The sequence below is a fragment of the Dermochelys coriacea genome, chromosome 14 (genome assembly GCF_009764565.3).
Source record: "Dermochelys coriacea isolate rDerCor1 chromosome 14, rDerCor1.pri.v4, whole genome shotgun sequence".
In the NCBI taxonomy this organism is placed as follows: Eukaryota; Metazoa; Chordata; order Testudines; family Dermochelyidae; genus Dermochelys; species Dermochelys coriacea.
In genome coordinates this window covers 9612730-9625824 of record NC_050081.1, presented here as the reverse complement: position 1 = coordinate 9625824, position 13095 = coordinate 9612730, and the positions used below count along the sequence as shown (strand labels likewise).

The window sequence follows — 13095 nt, the reverse complement described above, 5'->3', positions numbered from 1 at the left end:
ACTGCATTTTTTTTCAGTTCTCTCGTTGGTCACTAACACTCTTCTTGATTTCTAACTGATGGCATTTAGGTCCTTGGCAATGATGCAAAGTAAATTGTAGATTTGGGAGGAGTAAATAAGAATTTTTTATGGGAAATAATTTAGGTCACTCACCTGAAACTGGAGTTTTTTGGCTTTTCTTAACAAATCCACATTCACCCTTTTTTTCCTATTGCTTCAGAAGCTTGTGGTTGGTGAATGTTCTATCTACTTTGCCTCTGGGCTGTACTATGAACCTGTACAGTACCCTCAATTACAATTTTTAGTTATAGCAGTACTGGGTACATGTTTATGATGTAAACTGCATTTTGGCATATGAATCTGTGGGGGAGACCTATTTGGATAACTCCAGTTATAGGTAAATTATTCAATTTTTTTTAATGGCTGTTTCCTTAAAAGGGGAGTTAAAAACTAGAGTTGTACTTTATTATGAACCAAGAGCTAAAAAAAGACAAATCGATGTGAGTTTGCCCTGTTTTATGTTAAACTTTCAAACATTACAGATCAACTCTGTAAGATGGGGAGCACTGAAATTTCAGTGGGAGTGTGTGACTTTAGAACTTGGCAGAAAGTCCTTGTATCTGAAAATGGCAATGATTAAAAAAAAAAATCTGCAGTAAACTTGTGGGCACTGAATAGAGTTGTTACTTTTTCAAGACTTAAAATATTTTTCTGTTTAGATAAGCCATCACAAAACTCAGAGAATGAACAAAATTCTGTAACCCTGGAAGTACTGCTTGTGAAAGTTTGCCACAAGAAAAGAAAGGTAACATGACTTGAGAAACATTTCATAAATGTTAAAATGCAAAGCTTAATTGATTCCTAAACATCTCTTTAGCCTCCAGGTTGGTAATGTTAGTTAATGACAGCATGATGCTTTGGTTAAGAGATTAAATTGGTCTTAAACTTACATTACTACTAGAGAGCACTACCTGTCTAAATTACTTTGTTGATTATGGATGGAATTTTCAAAAGCACTTAACATTGGCCTTATTTGCTCTGATTGAAGTCACTGGGAGTTTTACCACTGATTTCTGCGGGAGCAGAGTTGACCAGTACTGAGCACTGTTGAAAGTAATATTGTAGGAAAAGCTGCTTAACTTGTTGCCTGCTGTTCTACTTATGGATGCTATCCTTAATCTAGATGTGTGTTTGGAAGGAAATTAACTTCTCACTTTCCATTTTTGCCTGCCAAGATATTTTTGGGTATATTTACATTTTAGGAGGTGCAATTTTTATTCATTCAACTAAAGTTGTAATTCTCAAGATGACTTCTTGCAGATCTTGAAAAATCTGACTAAGTGGTAAACTTTCCCTCATAAATGCAGGTTGCCTAAGACATCAATTTAAAAAAAATCTAGTTCCCATTTAAAACATTACTAGCTTGTATTATGAAGATAACTTACCATATGTAGCATGTCTTTCTGAGTTTGCATATAGCTATGAACAATGTCAGAGATAGGCACTGAAATGATTTACAGGGGATGAGGTACCCCAAAAAGAGAACTGGGTGAAGAGAGAAGAAATGCAGTTTTTTCTTCTATAGCATTAGTTAGGCTGAAAAGGAGTACATTAGTGGAGACCTCCTTTCAATTTGTGGAGGAGTTCTAAAGCTTCAGATTTCCAGATGTCTAACAGCAGAAGCCCAGTATAAAAGATGGTATCCCAAACTGAGACCTTTCTTACCACCTCAGAAGCTGGGCTTCTCACAAAGGCACTGCCTTAGACTTTGCTGGTGGCCGCACCAGGACTCATATTCATTTAACAACGCCACATGCATTTGTATCTGCACCTCACTAGTAAGTGGGCTAAAACTTTTCAAGCTTTTTTCTCTTGGATGAAACCTACTTTAGGGTGTAATGACTCTAGTGGCGGTTCTCAAATTTCAAAGACATATTCAGCTTTATTTCATATAATTTGGTCTCCTTGTACATCTCACTTTAATTTGCTGTGTTTCAACCATCTTTTATGTAAAAGACATTTTCCATTTTTTTGTCCCATCACCAATGTAAATCCATATTTCTGATTTATCTCCATGTATTTTGTTTACATTATGGTGATGTCCAGAGGCAGATTAAAATAGGTATTGTACAAAGTTATAGGATAATTGCTGTCCTAAGGAGCTTACAACCTTTTGTATTCCCCAGTCATCTGCTACCTCTTCTCTCCCTTTCCTTGCTCTGTTCTGTGTTCATTTTTTATATTGTTTCTCTGAAATATTTTTGTTTGACAAATTTAGCGTACTATAGTAATTTTCCGAAGCCTCTCTGAATTAGTTTGCTACTTAATGCTACATCCCGGCTAACAGCAAATTTCACTTCTTGAAATTAGCCATCCAGATAATTGATCTCCAGGATCAAACCAGACTAATCCAACCAGACATTTCCTTATATATTCTTAAATCCCTCATGACTATGGAAATGTGGAAGCCAAGTTGTAAATCTGTTTCCAGTTAGGTTTAAAATTAGGGAAAGTACTTTGACTGAACGTTCTTAGATGCTAGACATTCAGACCTGCTTTTAAGATCTGTCATTTAATTCAACAGTGTTTGTTACTATTTACGGGGTGGACAAGTAGAATGACGGGAGGTACTGTTGATTATTTTAAATATAAATTTTGTTGCGAGTTTAATCATTCTAAAGGTTTCCTGCCTTGTATATCCAATATGACAAAAATGCTTCATGATTTGTTTGGGAGACACTGCATATGGCAAACCCAAATCTCCCAAACATTTCATTAAGAGCATTTTATAATATTGGAAGGACAAGACAGGAGAGCCCTTACAATATATATATATAATGAAAATATGTAATCTTTTGTTAAGTAAATGGAATTAAATTGGGACTAAGAACTACTTTACAGTCTTATTGATGCATGATAGTGTAACAAATTAATCACTTTTCCAAAAAGATGTCTGCTCCCAGAAGCTATTATAAAATGCCATTTTTAACTACACTTTCAAATTTCTGTTTATGCGTGCAAAACCTGCTGTTTCAGATTGGTAGTTCCTTGAAATTTGAATCTAGTCATACCAAGAGGATGCATTGTTTTAGGCAGCACTGTTATTTCCAAAATGGCGGTTGGGCAGATACAGTTAAATTTTACGTATTTTCAGATAGTGAAGAATTTCCATTTAACAAAAACCCCAAACCTTAAACTTTCTTTTATGCTTGCAGGATGTCAGTTGTCCAATAAGGCAAGTTCCTACAGGTAAAAAGCAGGTGCCTTTAAACCCAGACATCAACCAAATAAAGCCAGGCAACTTCCCATCACTCGCTGTTTCCAGCAATGAGTTTGAACCCAGCAACAGCCATATGGTGAAGTCTTACTCATTATTATTCAGAGTAACTCGTCCAGGAAGAAGAGAATTTAATGGAATGATCAATGGTGAGACTAATGAAAACATAGGTAAGATCAGTTTTTGAACGTGCATTTTTCAGGTTTAGCTTATATGTATGTATATAGTCTTTCAGAATTTCAGGTTGATTAGTCATGCTCAGTAGGATCGAGAATCAAATATGGGTGACTTAATTGACTTTCATTAGTTTGTAAAGATGTCTGCTTCAAGACAGGTACTAGAAAGATGGCATGCCTTTAGATACACACCATAAATAATGGGTTTTGGTATCGTATACACATGTAATAGCTAACTTTTATCAAGATGTATGGTAATGTGCAGATAATACCAAAGGGTAGCTCTGGCATAGAGTTGATGATATAAAACAGAACTCTGGAATCTCTTCATTCCTGCTGTTAATTAATTGTCCTGCCAAAACACTGCTGGAAGGTTACTAGTGACTGAACTAAACGGATTCCACAGATACTGCTGTGATTTTCGTTAACAGAGCAAACTTGTTTTAAAATAAAACTGACTTAAATCTAATACCTTAATTTTACCAGAGAATTATAGTATTCCACAAACATCAAAGCTTTAATGTAGTTTAGAGAAAAATAGTCCAGTTCTTTTTATTTTTGCTTTTAATTGTTACAATACAGGATGAAAAGGGAGGGAGAACAAGGCTCAATTTCTGTAAGCCAGTTTATCTAACACCAAGTTAAAACGTGATTAACACTATAAGAATGGGGTATCCTAAAATGTTACTAATATTCAATTTAATGATAGTTCCAAAAAACATTGGTCATATTACATTACATTAATCGTTGCCTCTGTTAATAGTTAAAAATCACACACATGTTAACTTAAAATATATAGTTGTCCTTTATTCACACTGACTTCCCAATTTGCTGGAATTGCCTGCATTTTTAACAATTGTATGCAATATTTGTGAAATGCAGATGTCAATGAGGAGCTTCCCGCTAGAAGAAAACGTAATTCTTCAAATCGTGAAGATGGAGAAAAGACTTTTGTGGCACAAATGACAGTATTTGATAAAAACAGGTAATATTATGAAAATAAAATGGTTTTCTTTTGTTACTCATGCAATTCGATATTAAATGAAAATCTACTTTAGAATTCCATTTTTCTCAATTTTTGTATTCTACATTTTCACTGTGTAGATCAGTGGATGACTGAAACAAGTGTTAGCTTGGTCTTTGCTGTGAAAATGTAAATTCCTTGAAAAACTAGTTTGCAGATTTCACAGAGGACACTTCAAACCTAACGTTCTTTTATAACCAATGCAGAAAACATATTCCCTGCTAAAACAAGTTTTAAGATCCTCCTGCGGATAATCAGCATAAAATCTGTCCCCCTTATCAGTTGTAAGAGGCAGATGTAACTTCTGTAGTCTTATGGACTAGTGACTGCATAATTAGGAAAATAGCTCTTAAGTACAGTAGCTAATATTTTATTTGTTGAGAGAGAACTTTCTCCTTACCCTGCTGATGCAGCCACATATACTATCCCATAATCATCTCAAAGATAGATTAGTTATCCATTGCTTCAGTAACACCACAGTAATTGCATATTTCTCCTGTCAAAAGCATATTATTTATCTGAATAACAAGTGTGTGCTGCCTCATGGTAAATATCAGTTACCATTGATTATGCAGGTGTGTTTAAAGAAAACTGGTTTGTGTTTTTATTGATTTGTTTGGTTATCATAAAACACTTATTAAATGTTTTTGTTTTTTATTAAGATAACATGGCACTAGTTAGTATACTTAGTTTTTTTTTTTAAAGGCAGTTTGCACTTATTTACAACTTAAAGCAATCCAAATGCTTCAGAAGATACCCGTTACACAAAGTAATGGCAAGTGAATACTCCAGTATTCTGTGTTTTTGTCAGACGGTGTTGTAGCCGTATTGGTCCTAAGGTATTGGAGAGACAAGGTGGATGAGGTAATATCTTTTTTTTGCAGTGGTTCGCAACCAGAGGTCTGAGTCCCACTGGGGGGCCACGAGCAGGTTTCAGGGGGTCCGCCAAAATAAACCAGAGAGCAGGACCAGCGTTAGAGTTGCTGGGGGCCTAGGGCAAGAAGCCCAAGCCCCGCTGAGGGCTGAAAACCGAAGCCAGAGCAACTTAGCTTCACGGGGCCCCCTGTAACAGAAGAACATTAGTGTCTTGTGGTGACACAACTCAATCTGCATCTATATGCATGCAGTTCAGTACAGTCCTAGTGTATGCCTTTTTTGTTGTCAGCTTGGAACTCACTTGTGTCCAGAGTTGGGTTTGATGATTTAACCATACTGTCGTCGTCTTTGAAACCTTGGGATATGACAGTTGTTTTATTTTGTGGAGCATTGGGTAGGAGTTCCTCAGAGTAGAACCAGTCCAAATCAGCCATATGTACTGGATGGGCCAAGAAGTGTATGGCCAGCTGTTGGGAAGTGGAACCAATCTGTCCTCAGTGATTTTCTGAATTGGCCTAAAAGCTTCTCTCATGTCATTCCTTTAATAGAATACTCCTAGGGAAATTCTGCGCCACTGCACATGTGCAGAATTTATGTTCCCTGCAGATTTCTTTGCTTCCCCACAGAAAAAGGACTTGCTGATGGGGAAGCAAAAGGAAGCCACAAGAGTGGTCATGCAGCCCACCCCAGCAGCATGTTTTGGGTGCCCAGTGCAGCCGACAGAGAGATAAATCACTGTGGGGTAGGAGGTGGGACTGGGGAAGACCCAGCTGGTGGTTCCTACCCTTTGCCAGGCTCAGCTGCTAGTCCCGGCTGGGCTGTGGAAGACTTTGCTCTAAAGCACTATCAAGGTTTTGGTGATTGTAACACAAGATTGAGTTTGGAGTTCACCATTACTGTTTGAAGTAGTTTCAGTGGATTTATGAAGTCTGCTGCTTTTACCTTTTATCTGTGTATGTTGCATAACAGTTTTTAATGCCTAAGTAATAATTGCCTGCTCTCAGATTGAAGAGCTGTTAGAATTGTATTAGTTGCAACTGTATTTTGGAAATTTGAGTTTCTCTTGCATGGGTTGCCTCTTGCATTGTAGCCAATCCCTATCCACCAGAAGCAAAAAGTGTCCTTTTTCACTTGTTGGTAAATACATTGTTCATAAGATACTGATGAGGGACACTTCAGGTTCAAGATTGCCTCCCCGTCTTGTCTATGGAATATCTGATGATGATAAATATAATTAACTAACCTATGAATATTCAATACATTTTTACCAGAGTATAGCTTGTGTCCTTGCATCCAAATCAATACTCAACTCACTTACACTGTAAGCAAAGGTCACCTTTAGTTTAGGTTAGTGGTTAGGACTAACAATTAGCTAATTTCCATAAGTTCTCCTCTTTCAAAAAATATAAATTAATTGTATCATATGTTATGTATGATATTTTGTCTAAAATGCATAGCAGTGTATTTAACTCATCACATATCAAAAATATCTGAAGTAGTTAAATTTAATCTTAAATGTCATCCTTACTGCAAAATCAACAAAATTCAAGTGCACATCATATGACCAGAGGAAGTAGAGAGTATGAACTTCAACAGAGATTGTTCCCTGTGTTTTCTGATAGCACAGTATTCCAAATTACGAATGTATTTCATATTTAGTACCTCTTTATTTTCTACTTACTTTTCTAAGTTACAAATGGTTAGCTATTTTCTTTTGTTTTTATTTACCATAAAGTTCAAAATTCAGCTTGGTAAACATCTTTTTCAGTTTCAGCAAATTCAAATTATGAAAGAAAATATGTTTGCCACTTCAAAGATGCTTTCTATTTCATTAATATCATTATTCATTGTCAGAGTTGCCAGTTATAGCAACTATACTTCCTTTTAAATTTTCCATAAAAACACAAATTAATCATGTATATTAATCATTTGAGGCAAGTGTTTTTTTAATCACTGTTTGGGGCAGAGTATCCAGAATAGGCAAATATTTAAGACTCAGTCCTCCAGTTGGGATTTCTGATATATTCCCTGTTAGTCTCCTGTCTTTTCTCTTTCTGTGCATGTTTTCTTTTTTTCTTCTAAACCTCTTTCCATTTTCTGAATGGAATAATGATGGATCATTTCGCGGTTTACCAAATAACATCAAGAAGCAAAACAAACAGGTCTTTGATGGTTTACTTGCTACATTTATAACTTTAGACTGTTGAGATTCTTCCACTATGGTAAACATGTTTCATATCTAAAGGCAAAAGGTAAGGCTCTTCCAAGTCAATAAGCAACGATTACAGTATCACCTGCTAAGACATCTAAAAATATAGGCAATACTGTTTTCCTGCAAGACATGATTCTTGTATCGAATACTGATAAAATAGTTTGGATAAACTGAAGTAGCACTTAACTATTTAGCAAGCTATTTTGTAAGTTTGTTTCTTTCTGACATGGAGTATGCATTTGCAACTTTGAGCTCTTGATAGGAATTGGAATGTGGCTAGTAAAATAATAGTGCTCTGAAAAGCAAAATATAATGTCTTGCTAGGAAGTGAGCTCATGGGATTGTATTTTGACATTACAGAATACTTAGGGCTTGTCTACATCGGGCATTAATGTGGTTTGGCTACTACTTATAAAGTAAGTCAGAGCGGAGTGTGGGACTTCACTATGCAGCAAGCTAGTTTGCTGTAGATTCATTTTCTGGCTTGCTGTGCAGTAACATCCCATGTTGAAAGCCTTTAGTTGGTGTTTCTGTATATCTTCAGAAGTGCCATAGATACTTGTGCTGCCATTAAACATTTTCTAGTATGACTTAAAATTTTACTTCCCAGTGACTTCTCTGTTGCTCCTCCATTCTGTTCACCATGAGAGACAGCGATGAACTTAATTAAATATTTTTCTGTAGAAATCTTAGCAGCCGAGCTTGCACAGCTGACTTGAGAATAATCATGTTTGAGATTAAATGTTTATACAGATTATCTAATGCACATGCTTTGGCATTGTCCTTACTTACATTGTCAATATCTGGACAGAAGTGAAAAAGCACAGTATCGTGCTCGAATTGTCTGTTCCAATGGAGACAAAGGGGTGTTGTGGAGTGTGTTTTTTTTTTTTTTTTTTTTTTTTTTTTTTTTTTTTGAGAACTTCATTCATTAAACCAACTGTCTTTGAAAGATGGCTTCTGAAAATGGCAATGGTGGTGAGTGGGACAAATTCTTCAGTCTTAGGAGTCCTGATCTGATGTCCTGGTATACTGGTTTGTTGACTGGAAGTCTTATATTAGAACATGGATAATTTGGGCATTTTTTTTATGACATTTGGTCAGTAGGTTTTTCATTTACAGGAAGATTCTCATCATTGCATTAATTTTGTATTTAACACTTATTTTCTCATATCACGTGGTATTGTTCTCTCTAGGATTTTTTTGTCATGCTTTGTCACTAGGTGTCCCATTTTCATCATAGTTTCTGTTTTAGCTGAGATGCAGGCTATGTTGTCAAATACACTTCTATTGGGGGGTTGCATTAGTTTCATGCAAATGAACTACTTTGAGAGATTTGTATGTGTAAGTTTCATTGAAATATATTTGACATTTTAAAAACAAGTGAATATATTTCAGCAGACAGTGAATAAAATATTACTGTGTGTGTACAGGCGCTTGCAGCTTCTGGATGGGGAATATGAAGTAGCCATGCAGGAAATGGAAGAGTGTCCAATTAGCAAGAAAAGAGCAACATGGGAAACTATACTCGATGGGAAGGTATGGACCATTGTCCCATTAGTCTATACAATACTTAACAGTTAAGCTGCTGAGATCACTGCTGATCACACTGACCAATGTTGTTTTATTGTTCACTTGTATTCCTCTTTCTGTATCATCTATTGTCCCTTGTACTTAAATTGTAAGCTTCTTGGGGCAGGAATCCTTTCTGTTAGTACAGCTCCAAGCACAGTGGGGTCTATGTCTATGACTAAGGCTCTTAAGCATTGCCACAATACAAATATTCAATAATACTCTAACTACAGTAAAATTAAGGTCACTACACAAACTAAACTTGTGTAGAAATTCTCCATTTCTTCGAGTGCTTGCTCGTTTCAATTCCAAGTAAGTGTGTGTGTGCCGCGTGCACAGTCGTTGGAAGGTTTTTTCCCTAGCGGTACCCGTCAGGTCAGCCTGGGCACCCCCTTGAGTCATGCCTTTATGGATCCACATATAGGTCCCTGCCAACCCACCGCCGCCTCAGTTCCTTCCTTCTGCCAGCAATGGTTGTTGGAGCTAAGGGTCTTTCTTCCTTCGGCAAGAATTTCCCCTAGTGATTTTTGTATCTTCAATCTGTAAATAGTTAGTTTTACTTGTAGTTAGTTTGTATTTAGGGGTTCCACTCCAGTTCGTTCCCAGCTTGGGGTATGCCTTGATCCCAAGCATATAAACCGTGTGGGACCTGCTCAAAACTTGGGGCTACATGCCGAGGAGGTGGTCGAGTCAGTGGACGCCCTGGTGGACATCCTAGCTCCCAAGGGGCCCTTTAGGGTAGCATTACCCCTCATAAAAACTATCCAGACCACCACTAAGACCTTGTGGTAGACTCCTGCCTCTATACCCCCCTACAGATAAGGGCATAGAAAGGTAATATTTAGTACCTTCAAAAGGGTACAAATACCTGTTTACTCATCCACAACCAGGGTTGCTAGTGGTAGCTGCTGCGAATGAAAGAGAGAGACAGGAAGCAGGGCTCAACCCTAAAATCCATGGACTCAAAAAAGCTGGACCTCTTCAGCAGGACTGTGTACTCCACCGGGGGCTCCATCTTCAAATTACTAACCAGCAAACAGTCTTGAGCTGATACAACTTCAATTCATGGAATGCCATGATGAAGTTTAAGGAACTGATCCCTGCAGACTCTAGACCAGAATTTGCAGCTGTGGTGGAGGAGGGCAAGGCAGTGGCATGGACCTCCTTACAGGCGTCCCTGGACGTGGCGGACATGGCCACGTTGACCATAATCCTCCGACATCACAATGAGGAGAAGGTCAAGGCTTCAAGTCTTGGGCCTCCCCCCAGAGGTCCAGCAGACAATACAAGACGTGCCCTTTTAATGGGTTGGGGTTATTTTCAGAGCAGGCGGACTCCAAACTCCGTAGCCTAAAGGATTCATGGGTAACATTGAAGTCCCTGGGCCTGCACACTCCTGCTACCCAGAGAAAGCATTTTAAGCCTCAGTCTCCTCTGTGTTTCTACCCTCCCTAGCCTAGGTAGGACTTCTCCAGGAAGCGGGGTATGAATAACAGATGCAGGCCTCCCCATTTGCTGCCCAATCAGGGCCAGGGCTCAGTGAGGCAGTCCTCTGGCTCCAAGCATGCCTTATGAGGGTGTGCTGGGGGGCACCATTCCAGTCACTGGATCTTTCCCCCTGTTGTCTGAACTGTCTGTCCCACTTGTATCATGTGTGGGCCCAGATAACCTCAGACTGCTGGATTCTCCACATGGTAGACATGGAATATTCTCTCCAATTCTGCTCTTCCCTTCCTGGTCCCAACTTCTTATGCAGGAAGTGCAGACGCTCCTAGCTGTAGGAGCAGTAGAGGAGGTCCCTCAGGAGCTATGAGGCAAGGGTTTTTACTCCCAATATTTCTTAATCCCCCAAGCCAAAGGGGATCTCAGACACATTCTCAACCTGCAAGGCCTCAACAGATTCATGAAGAAACTGAAGTTCCGCATGGTCTTTTGGCCACCATCCTTTCATCCCTGGATTCATCGACTTGAAGGATGTATACTTCCACATATCGATAGTTCTGTCCCACAAACTTTTTCTCAGGTTCATAGTGAATCACAGCCATTACCAGTTTACAATCCTTCCCTTTGGCTTGTCAGCAGCCCCTCGGGTGTTCATCAAGTGCATGACAGTCGTGGCCGCCTTCCTACAGAGACAGCAGATGCAGGGGTTCCCATACCTTGAAAACTTGCTTGTCAAGGGCCGCCCCAGGGCTCAGGTAGAGGCACGTGTACATCTAATACGATTGAGCTTCGACAGTCTGGAGCTATTGCTGAATGTGCCCATGTCCACCCTATCCCCAACCCAGAGAATAGAGCTTATAGGAATTGTGCTAGACTCCACCCAATCCTGGCCGTTTCTGCCAGAGTCATGCTTCCAGACCATGTGCTCCATTATAGATCACTTCCAACGTTTCACCCTCCACACTGATGACAGAGCTGCTTGAAGCTGCTCGGTCACATGGCTGCTTGCACATCCATAGTCCAGCACGCAAGGCTGCGGCTCAGAGCCCTTCAGGTCTGACTGGCTTCAATATACTGCCCAAACAGTTTGGACAAGGTATTCTTGCTTCCTTCTCAGGTTGTTGAATCTCAGCTGTGGTGGCTCAACCCTCAGGCAGTTTGCGCAGGAGTGCCCTTCTCTAGACCGCAACCAGCGATGTCGTTAGTCGTAGATGTTTTAGCATTGGGGTGGGATGCGTATCTAGGTGAGCTCAGGACGCAAGGCCTCTGGTCCCAAACAGAACTCTTGCTCCATAGCAATGTCAGAGAGTTGAGGGCGGTTCACCTAGCCTGTCAAACCTTCCAATCCCACCTGGAGGGCAGGTGTGTATTAGTCATGACAGACAGTACAACAATGATGTTTCATAGAAATAGACAGGGTGGAGCATGCTCCTCTCCCCTATGCTGAAAAGCCCTCAAGCTGTGGGACTTCTGCCTTCTGCATAGCTCACTCAATACACCTAAAGGCATCTTACCTTCTGGGATCCCAGAGCAAGCTGGCGGGGACCATCTTAGCAGATCCTTCCATGGCCGTGAGTGGTCGAGCTGCCTGGACATTGTGAACAGCATTTTCCAATTGTGGGGAGTTCCCCAGGTGGACCTGTTTGTGACAAAAATGAACAGGAAGTGTCAACAGTTTTGCTCCATCCTGAATCACAGCCTCGGCTTGACTGTGGACGCGTTCCTCCTCCTCTAGAAGGACCGTTTGTTCTATGCTTTCCAACTTGTTCAGAAGGTCTTGCTCAAGATCAGAAGGGACAGGGTGTCAGTCATTCTGATAGCACCTGCCTATCCCCGCCAACGCTGGTACACATCACTCCGGGAACTGTCAGTAGCTGCTCCGATTGCCCTGCCGTTGGTGCTGGATCTCATCACCCAAGACCACAGTCACCTCCAGCACCCCAACCTCGAGTCTATCCGACTCATAGTATCGAAGCTTCATGGCTAAATGCCATAAGTTGGTGTGCTCTGAACCTGTCGGGGAGATCCTCCTCAGCAGCCAAAAGCCGTACACTAGAGCCACTTACTTGGCTAAGTGGAAGAGATTTTCCATTTGGGTGATGCAACGGGGAACATCTCTGACTCAAGCATCAATACGCTCCATCTTAAACTATCTGTTGCACTTGAAGCAGTCAGGTCTGGAGGTGTCATCCTTAGAGGTTCACCTAGCAGCCACCTTGCCGTTCCACTCAGGGGTGGATGGTCAATCAGTCTTCATTAGCCCGGTGGTAGGTTGTTTTGTCACAGGTCTGGAGAGGTTATACCCTCCAGTCAGTCATCTAGTACTAGCATGGGATCTTAACCTGGTGCTCTCTAATTTAACAGGATCTCCCTTCGAGCCCTTAGCAATATGCTCACTCTTCTACCTCTCATGGAGAGTAGCATTCCTTGTGGCAATAACTTCAGCCAGGAGGGTGTCTGAGATCAAAGCCTTGACATCTGAACCTCCATACACGGTCTTCTACAAAGACAAGGT

At 40.0% G+C, this 13095-nt stretch overlaps 1 protein-coding gene across 2 annotated transcripts in view; it reads left to right on the top strand.

Moving 5' to 3' along the window:
• The window catches only part of SUZ12 (SUZ12 polycomb repressive complex 2 subunit), a 51541-nt gene that overhangs the window by 23936 nt on the left and 14510 nt on the right, over positions 1-13095 (top strand). For both annotated transcript variants that reach the window (XM_038371702.2, XM_038371700.2), the window contains 4 exons: positions 720-805; positions 3216-3447; positions 4336-4438; positions 8999-9104. In XM_038371702.2, coding sequence (XP_038227630.1) covers positions 720-805; positions 3216-3447; positions 4336-4438; positions 8999-9104 — 527 coding nt within the window. The remainder of the gene's footprint in view (positions 1-719; positions 806-3215; positions 3448-4335; positions 4439-8998; positions 9105-13095) is intronic.